The sequence below is a fragment of the Odocoileus virginianus genome, chromosome 14 (assembly GCF_023699985.2).
Source record: "Odocoileus virginianus isolate 20LAN1187 ecotype Illinois chromosome 14, Ovbor_1.2, whole genome shotgun sequence".
Classification (NCBI taxonomy): Eukaryota; Metazoa; Chordata; class Mammalia; order Artiodactyla; family Cervidae; genus Odocoileus; species Odocoileus virginianus.
This window is the reverse complement of record NC_069687.1, coordinates 56,730,985-56,743,702: the sequence shown is the minus strand read 5'-3', so window position 1 is coordinate 56,743,702 and position 12,718 is coordinate 56,730,985. Positions and strand designations below refer to the sequence as shown.

General features: G+C 42.4%; 1 protein-coding gene across 3 annotated transcripts in view; it reads right to left on the bottom strand.

Annotated features, from left to right (window-relative positions):
• Nucleotides 1-4,734: 4,734 nt before the first annotated feature.
• The window catches only part of PIK3R1 (phosphoinositide-3-kinase regulatory subunit 1), a 93,220-nt gene continuing 85,236 nt past the window's right edge, over nucleotides 4,735-12,718 (bottom strand). For all 3 annotated transcript variants that reach the window (XM_070476777.1, XM_020915478.2, XM_020915477.2), the window contains 7 exons: nucleotides 12,461-12,641; nucleotides 12,063-12,188; nucleotides 11,194-11,336; nucleotides 10,827-11,003; nucleotides 10,660-10,728; nucleotides 9,782-9,952; nucleotides 4,735-8,903 (listed from right to left, as the gene is read on the bottom strand). In XM_070476777.1, the coding sequence (XP_070332878.1) occupies nucleotides 8,714-8,903; nucleotides 9,782-9,952; nucleotides 10,660-10,728; nucleotides 10,827-11,003; nucleotides 11,194-11,336; nucleotides 12,063-12,188; nucleotides 12,461-12,641 (1,057 nt within the window). In that variant the 3' untranslated portion in view covers nucleotides 4,735-8,713. The remainder of the gene's footprint in view (nucleotides 8,904-9,781; nucleotides 9,953-10,659; nucleotides 10,729-10,826; nucleotides 11,004-11,193; nucleotides 11,337-12,062; nucleotides 12,189-12,460; nucleotides 12,642-12,718) is intronic.

The window sequence follows — 12,718 nt, the reverse complement described above, 5'->3', positions numbered from 1 at the left end:
TTCTCCTGGCCTGAAAAGTTCCTGTTGAGAACATGGTTGATTGTCTTATAGGGATTCCCTTGTATGTAATTCCTTTCTTTTCTCTTGCTGCTCTTTGTCTTTTGATAATTTAATTATATTGTGTCTCTGTGAAGCCCTGTGCTGGTTCAACCTATTTGAGGTCTTCTGGGCCTTTTGAATCTGGACATCTATTTCTGTTTTGGAACTTCTCAGTTGTCATTGCTTTAGTTAGACTTTGTCCCTTTCTCTTTCTCTTCTCCTTCTGGAATTCCCATAATATGAATATTTTTACTTTTTATTGTGTCCCATAAGTTGTGTAGGCATTTTTCACTCTTTTTCTCTTCTTTTGTCTTGTTGCTTTTCTGACTGGTTAATTTCAAATATATTGTCTTCCAAGTCACTGATTCTTCTATGGGATTGAGTCATTTTTGAAGCTCTCTATTGAATCCTCACTTTTTTCAGCTCTAGGATGTCTTTTTTAATGGTTTGTTTCTTTGTTGAAGTTCATGTTTTGGTCATGTGATTTTCCTAATTTCATTTAGTTTGTGGTCTTATAGTTCATTAAACTTGTTTAGGAGAATTATTCTGAAAATTCTGACAATTCAGAGTTCTATTTCTTTAGGGTTAGGTATTAGGGCTTTCTTAGTTTCCTTTGGTGGTATGACATTCACCTTATTTTTTTGTGAATCTTGACTTCTTACATTGGTATCTGTGCATTTGAGTATGTAGCCTCCTCTTCCAGACATTGTGTGTACATTTTGATAGAGGTAATTCTTCACCAGTTAGTTCAGATTGGGTTTCTGGACAGGTATCCTGGTAATGACCTTTGGCAGGCTGAGCCTGCTATTAGGGTCTATTTTGGGGTGAGGCAGCAGTTTGAGCTTTGAGGTCAGGGGTGGGGTCAAACTGCCTGAGAACAGCTAGCTAAGACTGCTAGCTTGGTTACTTGCCCACATGATACTTTAGGATGGGTTTCACAGTTGCATGGATTCTCCGGTCATGTTTACTAGATGGCAGGGACTGAGTAATGTACTCAGGAGTAAGTGGGGCTATGGATTAGCTTCCCTTCCCTGGCAGGACAGCAGGATGGGACTCATAGCCTGCACAACTCATTGTTTTGGACCTGAATCAGGCAACACTGTACACTGAATATTTTGGTCACCAGTTTTGCTCTTGAGACAGAGAAAGCATAGGGTATGCTCTCTGTTAAAGTTCCATGTAAGTAGGATTATTGGATGGGCTATGCAGCATCCTGTGTGCTCTGGTTAAATTCCCTGGTCAGACAAGCTGAAGGCTGTCTTCAGCAATGAGCAGGGCTATGAATTTGTTTCCCTGCCTGGGCACATTGAGAAAAGTTACTCCAAAGCCACAAAAGCTCTTTGTGGTCTTGACTCATGGAGATGTGTGCCACAAGTTTCTTGGCTGAACAGGTCCACTAGATTCACTCTGAGGGTGATCAGCTCTGTCCACCTGCCTCTCAGCTTGAGTGTTGCTGGGTTTCACAGCTTCCAGATGTCCTCACCAGCCCTTCCTGTCATATGGGGATGGGAGCCATGTTCTGCAGCTGGTAGACCTGTGACTCAGCTTTTCTGCCTGGGTGTGAGCAGACCAGGCTCCAGGGCTGGCAAAACTCTTCCACTGGGGACTTGAATCAGATAGACCTGTATCCTTAGCCAGACTGGGCCATTGGCTTGGCTCTACAGATAAGCAAACCTGCTGATTGAGACAGCTACTGAAGCACAGGGGCATGCTTCCCTCCCTCCCTTGTTCTAGGATTCTGTTGCGTCTTGTCCATGAATAGGTGTAAATTGTTCCTCATGTGAGGGGAAGTCAAATCAGGAGTCACCTATGTCACCATTTGGGTGACATCACTTATCGATAATAGCCGTTCTAGGGACAGCTTGTGGTTTTCATTTGCATTTCCCAATGACTAGTGATTTGAACATTTTTCCCATGTGCTTTTTGGCCTTTTGAATACCTTAAAAAATGTCTACTCAAGTCTCTTGCTCATTTGGATTATTTGTAGGGCTTTCTGCTATTGAGTTGTATGAATTTTTCATATATGTTGGATATTTACCTCTTATAAAATACATGATTTGCAAATATTTTTCCCATCTGTTCATTGTATTTTCATTTTGTATATTATTTCTTCTGCTGTGCAGAAGCTGTTTAGTTTGATGAGACAAGTCTGTCTTGTTTATTTTTGATTTTGTCATTTGTGCTTTGTGTCTGATCCAAAATCATAGCCAAGACCCATACCAAGGAGCTTTCCCCCTGTTTTCTTCTAGGAGTTTCATGGTTTCAGGTCTTGTACATTTAAGTCTTTACAGGATTCTTATTTTTAGACAGATACTTTTTCATTTTTAAGGGGCAAGTCCGAGGGGGAAAATTTTTTTTGAGTTGAGAGTGTCAAGTCTTACTATACTTACCTAACTCCAACCATGTCCCAGAAGATTTGGTAGGCCAAGCTCTCTGACTCAGGTTCTTGTGGTTTAGATAGATGGACAAAGTGCCATCTCCAACTGTATTCTTCATCATATTATCAAGAACTAGGCTTCCCATGTTGACTCATCTGAAGTGTAGCATTAAGATATGAACAAGATAAGAGGATTCTAATTTTGCTAATGCTTCTTGGCCATTGCTACAGATAAAGGGCCGTACTACAATCTTAGTGGTCTATAGTCACAGTCATGTTGTGGGTTATAATTTTGGCAAAATTCTAAGTGGAGAATTGGGCAACTGGGTTGTTTCATTCAATACACAACATGTGCTCTAAGAGTCCTGAAGACTTTCTGGACTTTCTCATAACCTTACTTCACGGGTGTAAATTGGAGGTCTAGACAGGTAAATGGAATTGGTCAAATTCCCACAGCTGGGTTAAAGAAAGAGCTGACCTAGCTAGACCTCCTAAGCTGTAAATGGATCTATTATCATCCCTATATAGAGTCTATGCTATGAACATAAATTATAAAGTAAGACTACATATCACTCATTAATGGTAGTGACTTTTAATTAAAATATAAGAAGCACTATTTCAACTATCTGGTGATCTTGAGTAGTGATTCTCAAATTTTAGTATACATTAAAATCACCCAAAGAACTTCCTGAAACTGATTTCTTGGCCTCACTCTGAGTGAGTAGGTCAGGGGTGGGGCCCTTGAATAGGCACTTCTAACAGGTTTCCAAGGGGTCCTGATGCTAATGCTGTTGGTCTGGGGACCGCACTGCAGGAACCACTGGTCTAAAGCAAACCCATGCCATTTCCTGCCATTCATTATGTGCTGCTTGTGCACTCTCCACCATCTGAGAAGCCATATGGTTAGATCCCCCAGCAGGAAGACCACCCAGCGAACTTTTCTCTGAACTTCCGAGTGCCTTTTCCAGCACTTAGTCGTGAAGAGATCTAGCTTGAGTCAGACCACCTGGGGACTCTGTGGGTCATATGGCTGCATGACCTTGGATGTCACCTAGATTCAATACTTCAGTTTCCCCACCTGAGATATTGTCTTCTAATTCATCATTGTGAAAGAATTATTAAATCAGATAACACATAGTTTAAATGGAGAATAATCACTTGGTCTATCAATCAAAGAGCAATCGGGAAAAAAAGAAGTGAATCTAGTCTTAAAGAAAGGCCTGAATAAAGAGGGTTGGCTATTTAGGTGACAGAAACCAGACTAGGTTTGTCTCAGAAACCAAAGTGGGAGTTCTGAGAGAAACCAGAGGTTTAGCAACAATAGAAAGCTGCAACTACACCTTGGGTTACAGTAAAAATGGGAAGAGACAGTGTTGCCAGAGGAACAGAGAGGGAGACAGCGACATAGTAGGGCTGCTCAGATCCCCAAGTCTTTCTGGCAGGAGCTGGGAGATTCACTACCTAGATGCACTACTACCGAGGTAGCGAAACAAGGGAGATTCACTACCTAGAAGCCCGAGGTCAAGAGATTCCGAGTATAGAGTTCTCTGTAAGACAGAACAGAGCAGGAAATGGATCCAAGAGTTACTGCCATCCTTGGTATATTAGTCATTGTTGCCATGACTGTAATGACTATGTGCCCTTCTCATCGCCGTCACCAGACCATGCCTTCTTGTCTGGGACCCTCAGAGTGCTGAGGTGTTGAGTGCCAGGTGCATGCAGAACGACCTCATTATAACTTCAGTCAGCAATCAAAACAAGTGGGCAAGTTATCTTAGATTAAGAATGGTTCACATATATTGACTAGATGCTATAGCACATTATAATGTGAAAGCAGGATCTAGAGCGAAGCTGCCTCCTGTCGAGAGGTCCACGTCACCTTTGCGTGCTGCCGTGCCTCACGGGGCCCCTGTGCTGTGGCTGGCCCAGATATGCAGCCCGTAGAACAGAAGGACAGAGAGGTTACTTTCACCAACCAGTTTTTAGAGAATGATTCTGAAGCTTTGGAGATGGACAGTGAATGGGAGGGATTGACAGACAGTGATTACGTTTTCTTAGACCAAGAGCAGTGACTTGGAATGATATTACCTAGAGCTCTTTCTTTGCATCATTAAGGATATAGTGAAATGATGTAAATGACACTGACCCATCATTCATGTGACCACTCCTGTTTTTCTCCCTGGACAAAAATGAGATAATATAATGACAGTGACAGGGGATGGGTGGGGGATGACAGAAAGAGAAGCAACATTATTAACGGAAAGAGCAAAGAGAGTTTAACAATTTCTTTGGTGATTGTTGAAATTTCAAACCATGACTTCAGTTTCAAAACAACCTTTATTCTGTTTGAAGACCTAATACAATGCATTAAAGCAACTTAAAACAACAAGACATAGCTCCATTGAACCTATAGCTTGAACAAATGTCAAGGAGGCACAGTCCCCCCGCCCCCCACCCCAGGTGCCTTGTAAAGGCAAAATTACAACTGACCATGACATCCTCCCTCTCGTCAAAAGACCAACGTTATTTTAACAATGTCATAGAAACAGATTTGTAAAAACATCGAACAGATCGTAGCTTTAAAAAATACACACGTATAAATGAGTTATTTTTATTTTGCCTTTTTTTTTTTTTTTTTAAATAGCAGCATCCTGGGCAGCTAATGCTCTCTCATGGAGACAAGCTCAATGTTAAGTTGGTTAGTGTTTCCAATGAACCCAATTCTGTTCATACTAGTCATTTATACTAGTGATTTAACTAGATTTCTAAAAAATAAGAATTTGGCATTTCAGAACTTTGTCTCATGTGAGGCATTGTGCTATAAACTGCCCCTTTCTTAAATGACCCTAAACTCAAATTTCAGGGTCTGCTTTCCAACTGACTTGGATACCATGCATAGCAGAAGCACAGTTGTTAGAACCAGCAGAATTTTTCTCCCAACAAGGAACATCAGTAGGACTTCCCAAACACGTTACTAGTTCATAACCAGCTATATGACAAAGCAATTGGTTCCCCACAGGGACAGCTCACATAAACACATTTGACTTGACACGCTGAAAACAAGGATTTCCAAGTTCAGTGAGTCACGTAGACCAGCTCCCCAAAAGGAGTAACTCTTAAACAACAGAAAAAAGCCAAAGAATTATGAACTTCTCACTCCACTTGCAAACAATTTTCACCTTTGTAAGACAAAACAACTTCAAAGAAAAAAACCCCATACACAAATACAAGAATTGTACTAGACATTGTCTCTTTATGTACTTAACGACTGTGGATCTGTTTTGGCCGAAAGGTGTACTGGAAACAGTCCATGCACATATACATATATACATTTATCAAGGGCCATGAAGTTGTCAGGTGTTACAAAAACAAGTTTTTTTTTGCCTTTTCCACGTGGTGAATTTTCCCTCGTGTGCAATGTCAGGTCGCAGTGCTCCCCCTTCTACAGCCCCATCACAGCCTCTCTGCAGCTCAGCTTCTGTCCTTTACCTTCAGGATGCTACACTGGGTGGGGAACATCAACACATGGATGCAAGCATGTATCAGGAATGCCTCTGCTGTATCCATTTATACTCATAAGCCACTCAGTGTTGTAAGATGAATGGTTGGACTCAAAGATCCCTGCTGGTCAAACATCTACAAAGACAGATGTGATGGCGTGCTATACACGATCAATAAGGCGTCAGGCAGAGGCATAGCATCCTAGGTAAGGTGTGACTCACTGTGATAGGAAATCATGAATTCTGCCTTTGCTGTTCAAAGAAAAATCTACTGCATTTATGCTCATGAGATGTAGATATGGGGCAAGTGCCTAATACCATGCCATCTTGCAAAGTGTTGAAGCAAAAATGTGAACAGAATGGTAGCTTTTTCACAAAATACTCCATCTCAGATATTTTAGAAATTAAATGAAAGTTACTTAATAATATACATGGATGTGCTATCAAAAAAACAATAAACCTAGTTGATAAAACTACTGTTAACTAATGGTTGGGCTTCTGTATGACATGGAAGGTTAGTTGTAAAGCAGACACTCACAGAATCAACTAGGGGAATCATCAATTGTCTGGAGATGAAAGGGAGATGGTCAGGTCAGTACAGTCAAGTTTGAGGATTGACAGTCTGGCTGTAAGACTGACTATTGCTCTTGATATGAGTAGCTTCATGTAAAAAAGAAAAAAAAAAAAACAACATTCTACAGTTAAGTCAGCTGCTGGACTGATCCTTTCAAAGGAACATAAAAACAAAACAAAGCCCCTTACCCCAGTAGTTGGAAGGAAAGAGAAACAAAGCTGTGGAGAATCTAACATTGAGCAAGAAGAACTGAAGTTGTAAGATTCCAATTTAATCTCCCCTTCATTCCTTCCAGTGTAGGCACAGTTCCCACTAAACTGAAAGGCTTTTACATACGTAAGTGGGGGATAGAGGCCTCTTGCTCTTGCCTTAAGTTGGGAAGAATACTCTAGCAATTCCTCCCTCTTCCCCACAATGAAGTATAACACATACAATTATTTGGGTGAATGAGGACTGTTACTATGATTCCCACAATGGCCATGACTTCAACAAGCTCCCCACAATCGGGGCAGGAACGATGATGACCATGTGAGGCTTTCTGATCTAAGTTGAATGGAAAGCTAGGAAAATAGCAGATATCCGGATAAAAATATCTTTTTCAGGTCATGCTTTTTTTTAAAAATGGATGTTGTCTGGTTGTTAATGGGTTGTCTGATGTTAAAGAGAGACAGGTTTTCTAAATGCAGCAATGATACTTTGAAATCAGTGTTTCCAACAAGGATGAGCACTGCTTGAAGACCCTGCCTGCCTTCCTAAGAACTAGCGTTCCAGTAGGTTTGTAATTGTCATGAGGGCATAGCAAGTAGCAGATCAAAGTGGGAAGAGACTTCACTTTGCAGTGATCCACTTCTCCATAATCACAAGAAAGAGAAAGTGCATGCCATCTCGTCAACCCGCCCCCACCCCGCTTGTACAACCCTTTGCTACATCCCCTTCCCTAGATTCAAGAAGTTCACAATTCTTTACGAAACAAACATTGCCAGGTACCGTATCTTAAGTCTTGAAACAACATTGTTGAACTCAGCGATACTTTGTCATATTCATATATCTTTTTTTTTTTTATTGAATAAAGCAGCTTTGAAGCTTATCAGGCACTGCCCAACAAAACATTTAGTCCAAAAAAAAAAAAATCTGTTATGAACTTTTTAACCTTGGGCTAACAGCCAAGTACTCTGTACAAGAAAGACTGTAAAATATTTCATAGTTTTAATTCTGAAGCCATTTTTTTTAAACTGGCATCCTGTACATTTCTTAAAAAAAAAAAAGGAAATGAGTAACAAAATGAATATTAACAAAAAAAAAAAAAATCAGGGACAGTATTTTCAAGCAACAAAAACTGGGGCAGAGGAAGCTTATTCTGAAGGTATATTTAAAACAGATAATAACATTGAAAATTAAGAATTGCATAGCACTGTGAATTTAGCCTTCAGCACAACAAAACAGAAGCTATTTGGTATTGATACAAATCCATCTATTTGATAGTTAGTCATCCAATAGTATGTACATATTTTATATACTAAATGTCATTTTGAAGTCCTGTTTTCGAAGCTCCATTTCTCTGTTGGTGGGTCTTCTTGGTTTGAGAATGTCAACAAAACACTTTCTGGCACTCTGCTACAACAGAATTTCCTCTGAACGCACGGAGCGGACGTTCCCTCAAGTGTTCCCTGCGAGCGGAAGTGCCTTTCTGCTACATATCGGTTCATTTCGTTAGAAAATGAAATAATCCACAGTGCAGTGTGTCTGGGGCCACCGTGCATGGCAACACCCAGGCTGGACCGAGCGACCCCAGGCTAGGGCTCTTCAGCCCGTCCCTGCTCCGGTCTCCAAGGTCCCAACTCTTGAGCTGGTAAAGCTTCTGAAAGCACGAACAAGCACCATGGTTAAAGGCCTCTTTGTCCCTGCACGCAGAGATTTTTGCATTTCTTTTTCTCTTTGTGTGTGGTTGTGGCTTTAAATTAAACCAAAAAAAAAAAAAAAACCAAAAAACCAAAACCGAAACAGAAAGAGGGAAGAAAGGAAGGCTGACGAAGCACTCCAGACGAGAACGGCGGCTGTCCGGCGCGCGGCCCTGCGGGGCGTCTTCCCCTCCTGCCGTGGGGCCGAAGGCTCGAGTCCCATCCGCAGACGGGCGGCTGGGTGTCCGCAGCTCAGGTCCCAGGGGAGCCCTGTGCTTGCCAGAGGCCTGGGGAGCCGAAGGCGAGGAGCAGGCTGGGCGGCCCTTCACCGCCTCTGCTGCGCGTACACCGGGTAGGCCAGGGTGACGTTGAGGGAGTCGTTGTGTTGCACGAGGGACGTGTGCTGGTAGTGCAGGACCAGCTCCTTGAGGGAGCCGTACAGGTTGTAGGGCTCGGCGAAGCCGTAGCCCGTGGCCGTCTTGTTGATGACGCAGTGCTTGACCTCGCCGTCCACCCTGCGTGGGGGGAGAGAGCACACGGGCCTGCGTCAGCGGAGGGAAGCGCGTCCCGAGCAGGGACACCCGGTGCTGCCTGAGCTCCGGCCTGGTGGGGCTGTCCCCGTGGCTAGTGACCTGGGGAGGTAACCAGCTTCAGTGAGCCACTGGCTGGTCCCTGCGACGGCTCTGGAGCCGTCCACATACCTCTCCATCTACTCTCTATTCTCCTATTGACTCGTCTTCATTCAAGGTCTTTTCCCTTCTTTCCTGAAGCAGTAGCCCTCTGCCTACATGGAGGGAGATGACAGGCTAAGAAATACCTGAGAGCCTCTCCCTTCGGCAGGCCACTTGTTCTCCGAAATAATGTCAGCGATCCAACCTCTCCCCCTTCGTGGGACTCCCCGGACTATGACGATAGACAAAGGAAAACCGGCCCTCGGAGGGAAATGTCTTCTCTCGGGTGTACTGATGGCAGGGACAGTGAGCAGAGCCCTTTCTCTTACTGTTTTAACCTGTCCCTGATGGGGACTTCACCTGTTGGTGGTGCTTCCATGTGAATCTCCTATGCTTTTAACTATACGGAAGCCCCGAAACAGCAAGTATGGCTGTTTCCATTTTAAAGATGAAAAAGAAAAACAAGACTTCTTGTGATGAGATGGCTGCTGCATTGCCGCCCAGAGCCCCAGTTTTCCACCTGAAGAGCAGGTTTCTTTCTACGAGACCCTCTGAACAGATACTCCTGCTTAGACGTTCCAATATTAGGTTTTACATATTTCGTCTTCTACACTGTTGTAATGCTTGAAAAGGAGAACTTTTTCAAGCCCATTCCCCCAAGGCTGGCTGGCACAGCTCCCTGAGGTGCCTCACAAGGCGGGTAGCTGGCTGCAGATACATACACCACCGAGCAGGCGTAGCAGCCCTGCTTGCTGCTTTCCCGGACGAGGAAAGTGCCGTCCCGCTTCCCCCGCAGCAGGTTTTCAGCTTTGTTTCGGTTGCTGCTTCCAACATTCCAAGTCTTCTCGTCATGGTGGGGCAAATCCTCATCATCTTCTACCAGCGAATATTGGCTAAAGAGGAAGAAGAGGTTTCTGAGAGGTGCACATGGCGGCCGCTAGCCTGCCCCTCTGAGACAGAGCCCGCCTATTGCCTCGACCTAGTTCCTGCCTCTCCTCTGACAGAGTCAGGCTGGCGGTCACGGGGCTGCCTCAACCAGCTCCTCGGGCCTGAGCTTCCTCATCGAGTTTAGCCTTCAACCCCCTGAACAAAGTTAGCAGCACCAAGTGAGACTCTTCCTGTTTTCAAGTCGGCAACTATGCTCAGCTACCTGGGCAGAGAGGACGGTATTAAACAATCCTGTTTGTCCAGTTTAGATCAGGAAATTGACTGACTAGGAGGAACGCCAGTTTTTAAATAATTGGAACAAAAGGTATACATGAACTTTAAAAATATACTAAACAGCAGTTGTCTCCCTCCCAACTCCCCTCTGACTGTTCCCAAAATATGCTGGGATTTTCCAGATGGTTCTGGGGCTTCATTATGGACAGTGTCACTTATTCCCCAGCCGATGCAGGGGCTGGGGGTGGGAAGGTGGTGCGGATAAATCTATGTTCTTCTTTGCTAAACTTTCCTTTTTTTAAAATACTGGGTAATGAGACTGATGTATTTTCTCCTACAAGATAGTCCATTTCTCACTTGGTCTGCAGAAAGCAAGTCATGCATTTTCCTCAAAAGAAAAAAACAGCCCTGCCCCCTCCCATCTGTACTAACTACTTACTCTTCCGTGTTTTCATTGCCCAGCCACTCGTTCAACTTCTTCTGCCGAACACCTTTCTGAGTCAACCACCTGGAAAAGAGTTTTAAAAAGAAAATGCATTCAGAACCTATCCTTTATTTTCGCAATTACCTACCATGCACGGGCAGGATCCCACTTCCAGTACGTACATCAAGTATTGGTCTCTTGTCTTTCTTAGCTGAATGAGGTCTGGCTTAATGCTGTTCATGCGCTTGTCAATCTCACGATACTCAGCCGCCTGCTTCTTCAAGTCCTCTTCCAATCTCCTCCTGCTGTCGACAATTTCACTGATTCGAGACTTTAACTTTTCATAATTATGCATAATCCTGTAGGCAAGAGAGATGCATCTGTAATTACCTGGAGAATCATGCAAGTTCCCCCGAGGTTTCAGTTTTGATTCCCAGCAGTTTGCCTCAGGTAAAGAATGCTTTCTCCCTGTCATTTCACAGAAATAGAGGTCACCTTTAGACAGCATAAGAGAATTGTGGGGCAAGGAAACCCTCCCAGGTCACCAACCTTTGGATTTCTGTCTCATTGCCTTCACGTTTAAACTTTTCTATGTATTCTTTGCTGTACCGCTCCTGGGTTTGGCACTGTTCTTCAAATATTTTTATGGTTTCATTAAATGCTTCAATAGCTGTTCTTTTCATTTGGATTTCCTGAAATACAAATTTTAATAAGACAAGGTCATTCCTTTCACAACAGACAATTTCTTACGGCAAGACACTACCAAAGATAATTGATTGGCACTATCTGACATGTAAGTCCTGTGTTAGCAAGGTGGGACTCTAATTCATAAAACTCCTTAAAATAGTATCAGAGAAGCACACATTTCCTTTGGAGAATTTTCCCAGTCTATGGAAGATGATGGCGTGACACTTTGCTACAGTTTTCATCTTTTTTAAAAACCATTCCACTTTTATCAGCAGTTTATGGCATCCTTCTGCTCCCTCTGGCGGTCCCAGATATGTGATGGCCTAGAGGAGATTAAGCCTCTAGGAAAACAAGGCAGTAAATGTAGCCTCAACCTTTCACTGCAGCAGGACCTACCTATCATGGTTAAATCCCCATTTCAGAGATTACACAAGTCTGTAGAACTTCCAGTTATTATTAGCTTTTACGCTAAAGAGAATTCTGCAATCAGCAATTATGTCAAACCAACTTAATTTATTAGCCTGACACTTACAGGCTTCATTTAAAAGGTTTAGAGATATAGTAAATAAGTACTAGAATAATCAACAATGATTCACAAATAAATGATCTCTCTCCTGTATTGCCAGAAAAAAACACTTTACAGTCTTTTTTTTGAAGCTGAATATAACATGCACTTGATTCTAATAATTAAGAACTCTACAGATGTAATGTGATCTTCACAGAAGACTCACCTGGGAAGTTCGGGTATAGTCTTCATATAATCTATCATATTCCCGACTTTTTTCTTGAAACTGAGTGTTATATTCATGTAATTTTTTCCCTACAGCTTCAATATTATCTTCTTTGACAACTTGATCCTAGAAGGATTACAGAGATTGGAAGAAAAAGGGAAAAATAAATTCAGTTGATAAGGTACTTTTAAATGACCATTGTTGGAGGATTTTCCCACATCAGATATTTCGTTACAGTATTTTGTTGTTAAAGTATTTTATACACTTGTGATCACAAAATTACAGTTTGAAAGTTTTTTGAGTTTAATGACATGGACGGAATTCATCTGCCTCAAAATATTTTCTAAGCATTAAAAGAATCTTTTTCAAATATTATAATAACATGGGTATGTGATTACCTGTTGGTATTTGGATACTGGATAAAGTAATTTCACATCCAGTTTGGGATTATACTGAGCTAGAGATTCATTCCGGTAGTGGTTTATTAGTTCAACCACAGAGTTGAAGGTTAATGGGTCAGAGAAGCCATATTTCCCATCTCGGTGAAATATTTTGATTAATTTGTTATTTCCTCCTTTCCTGCAAATGCAGTATAAAAATAATGGCATTAGAATTCTCTTTAAAAGAACCCAGTATGTTCTACTATCACCTTGAAC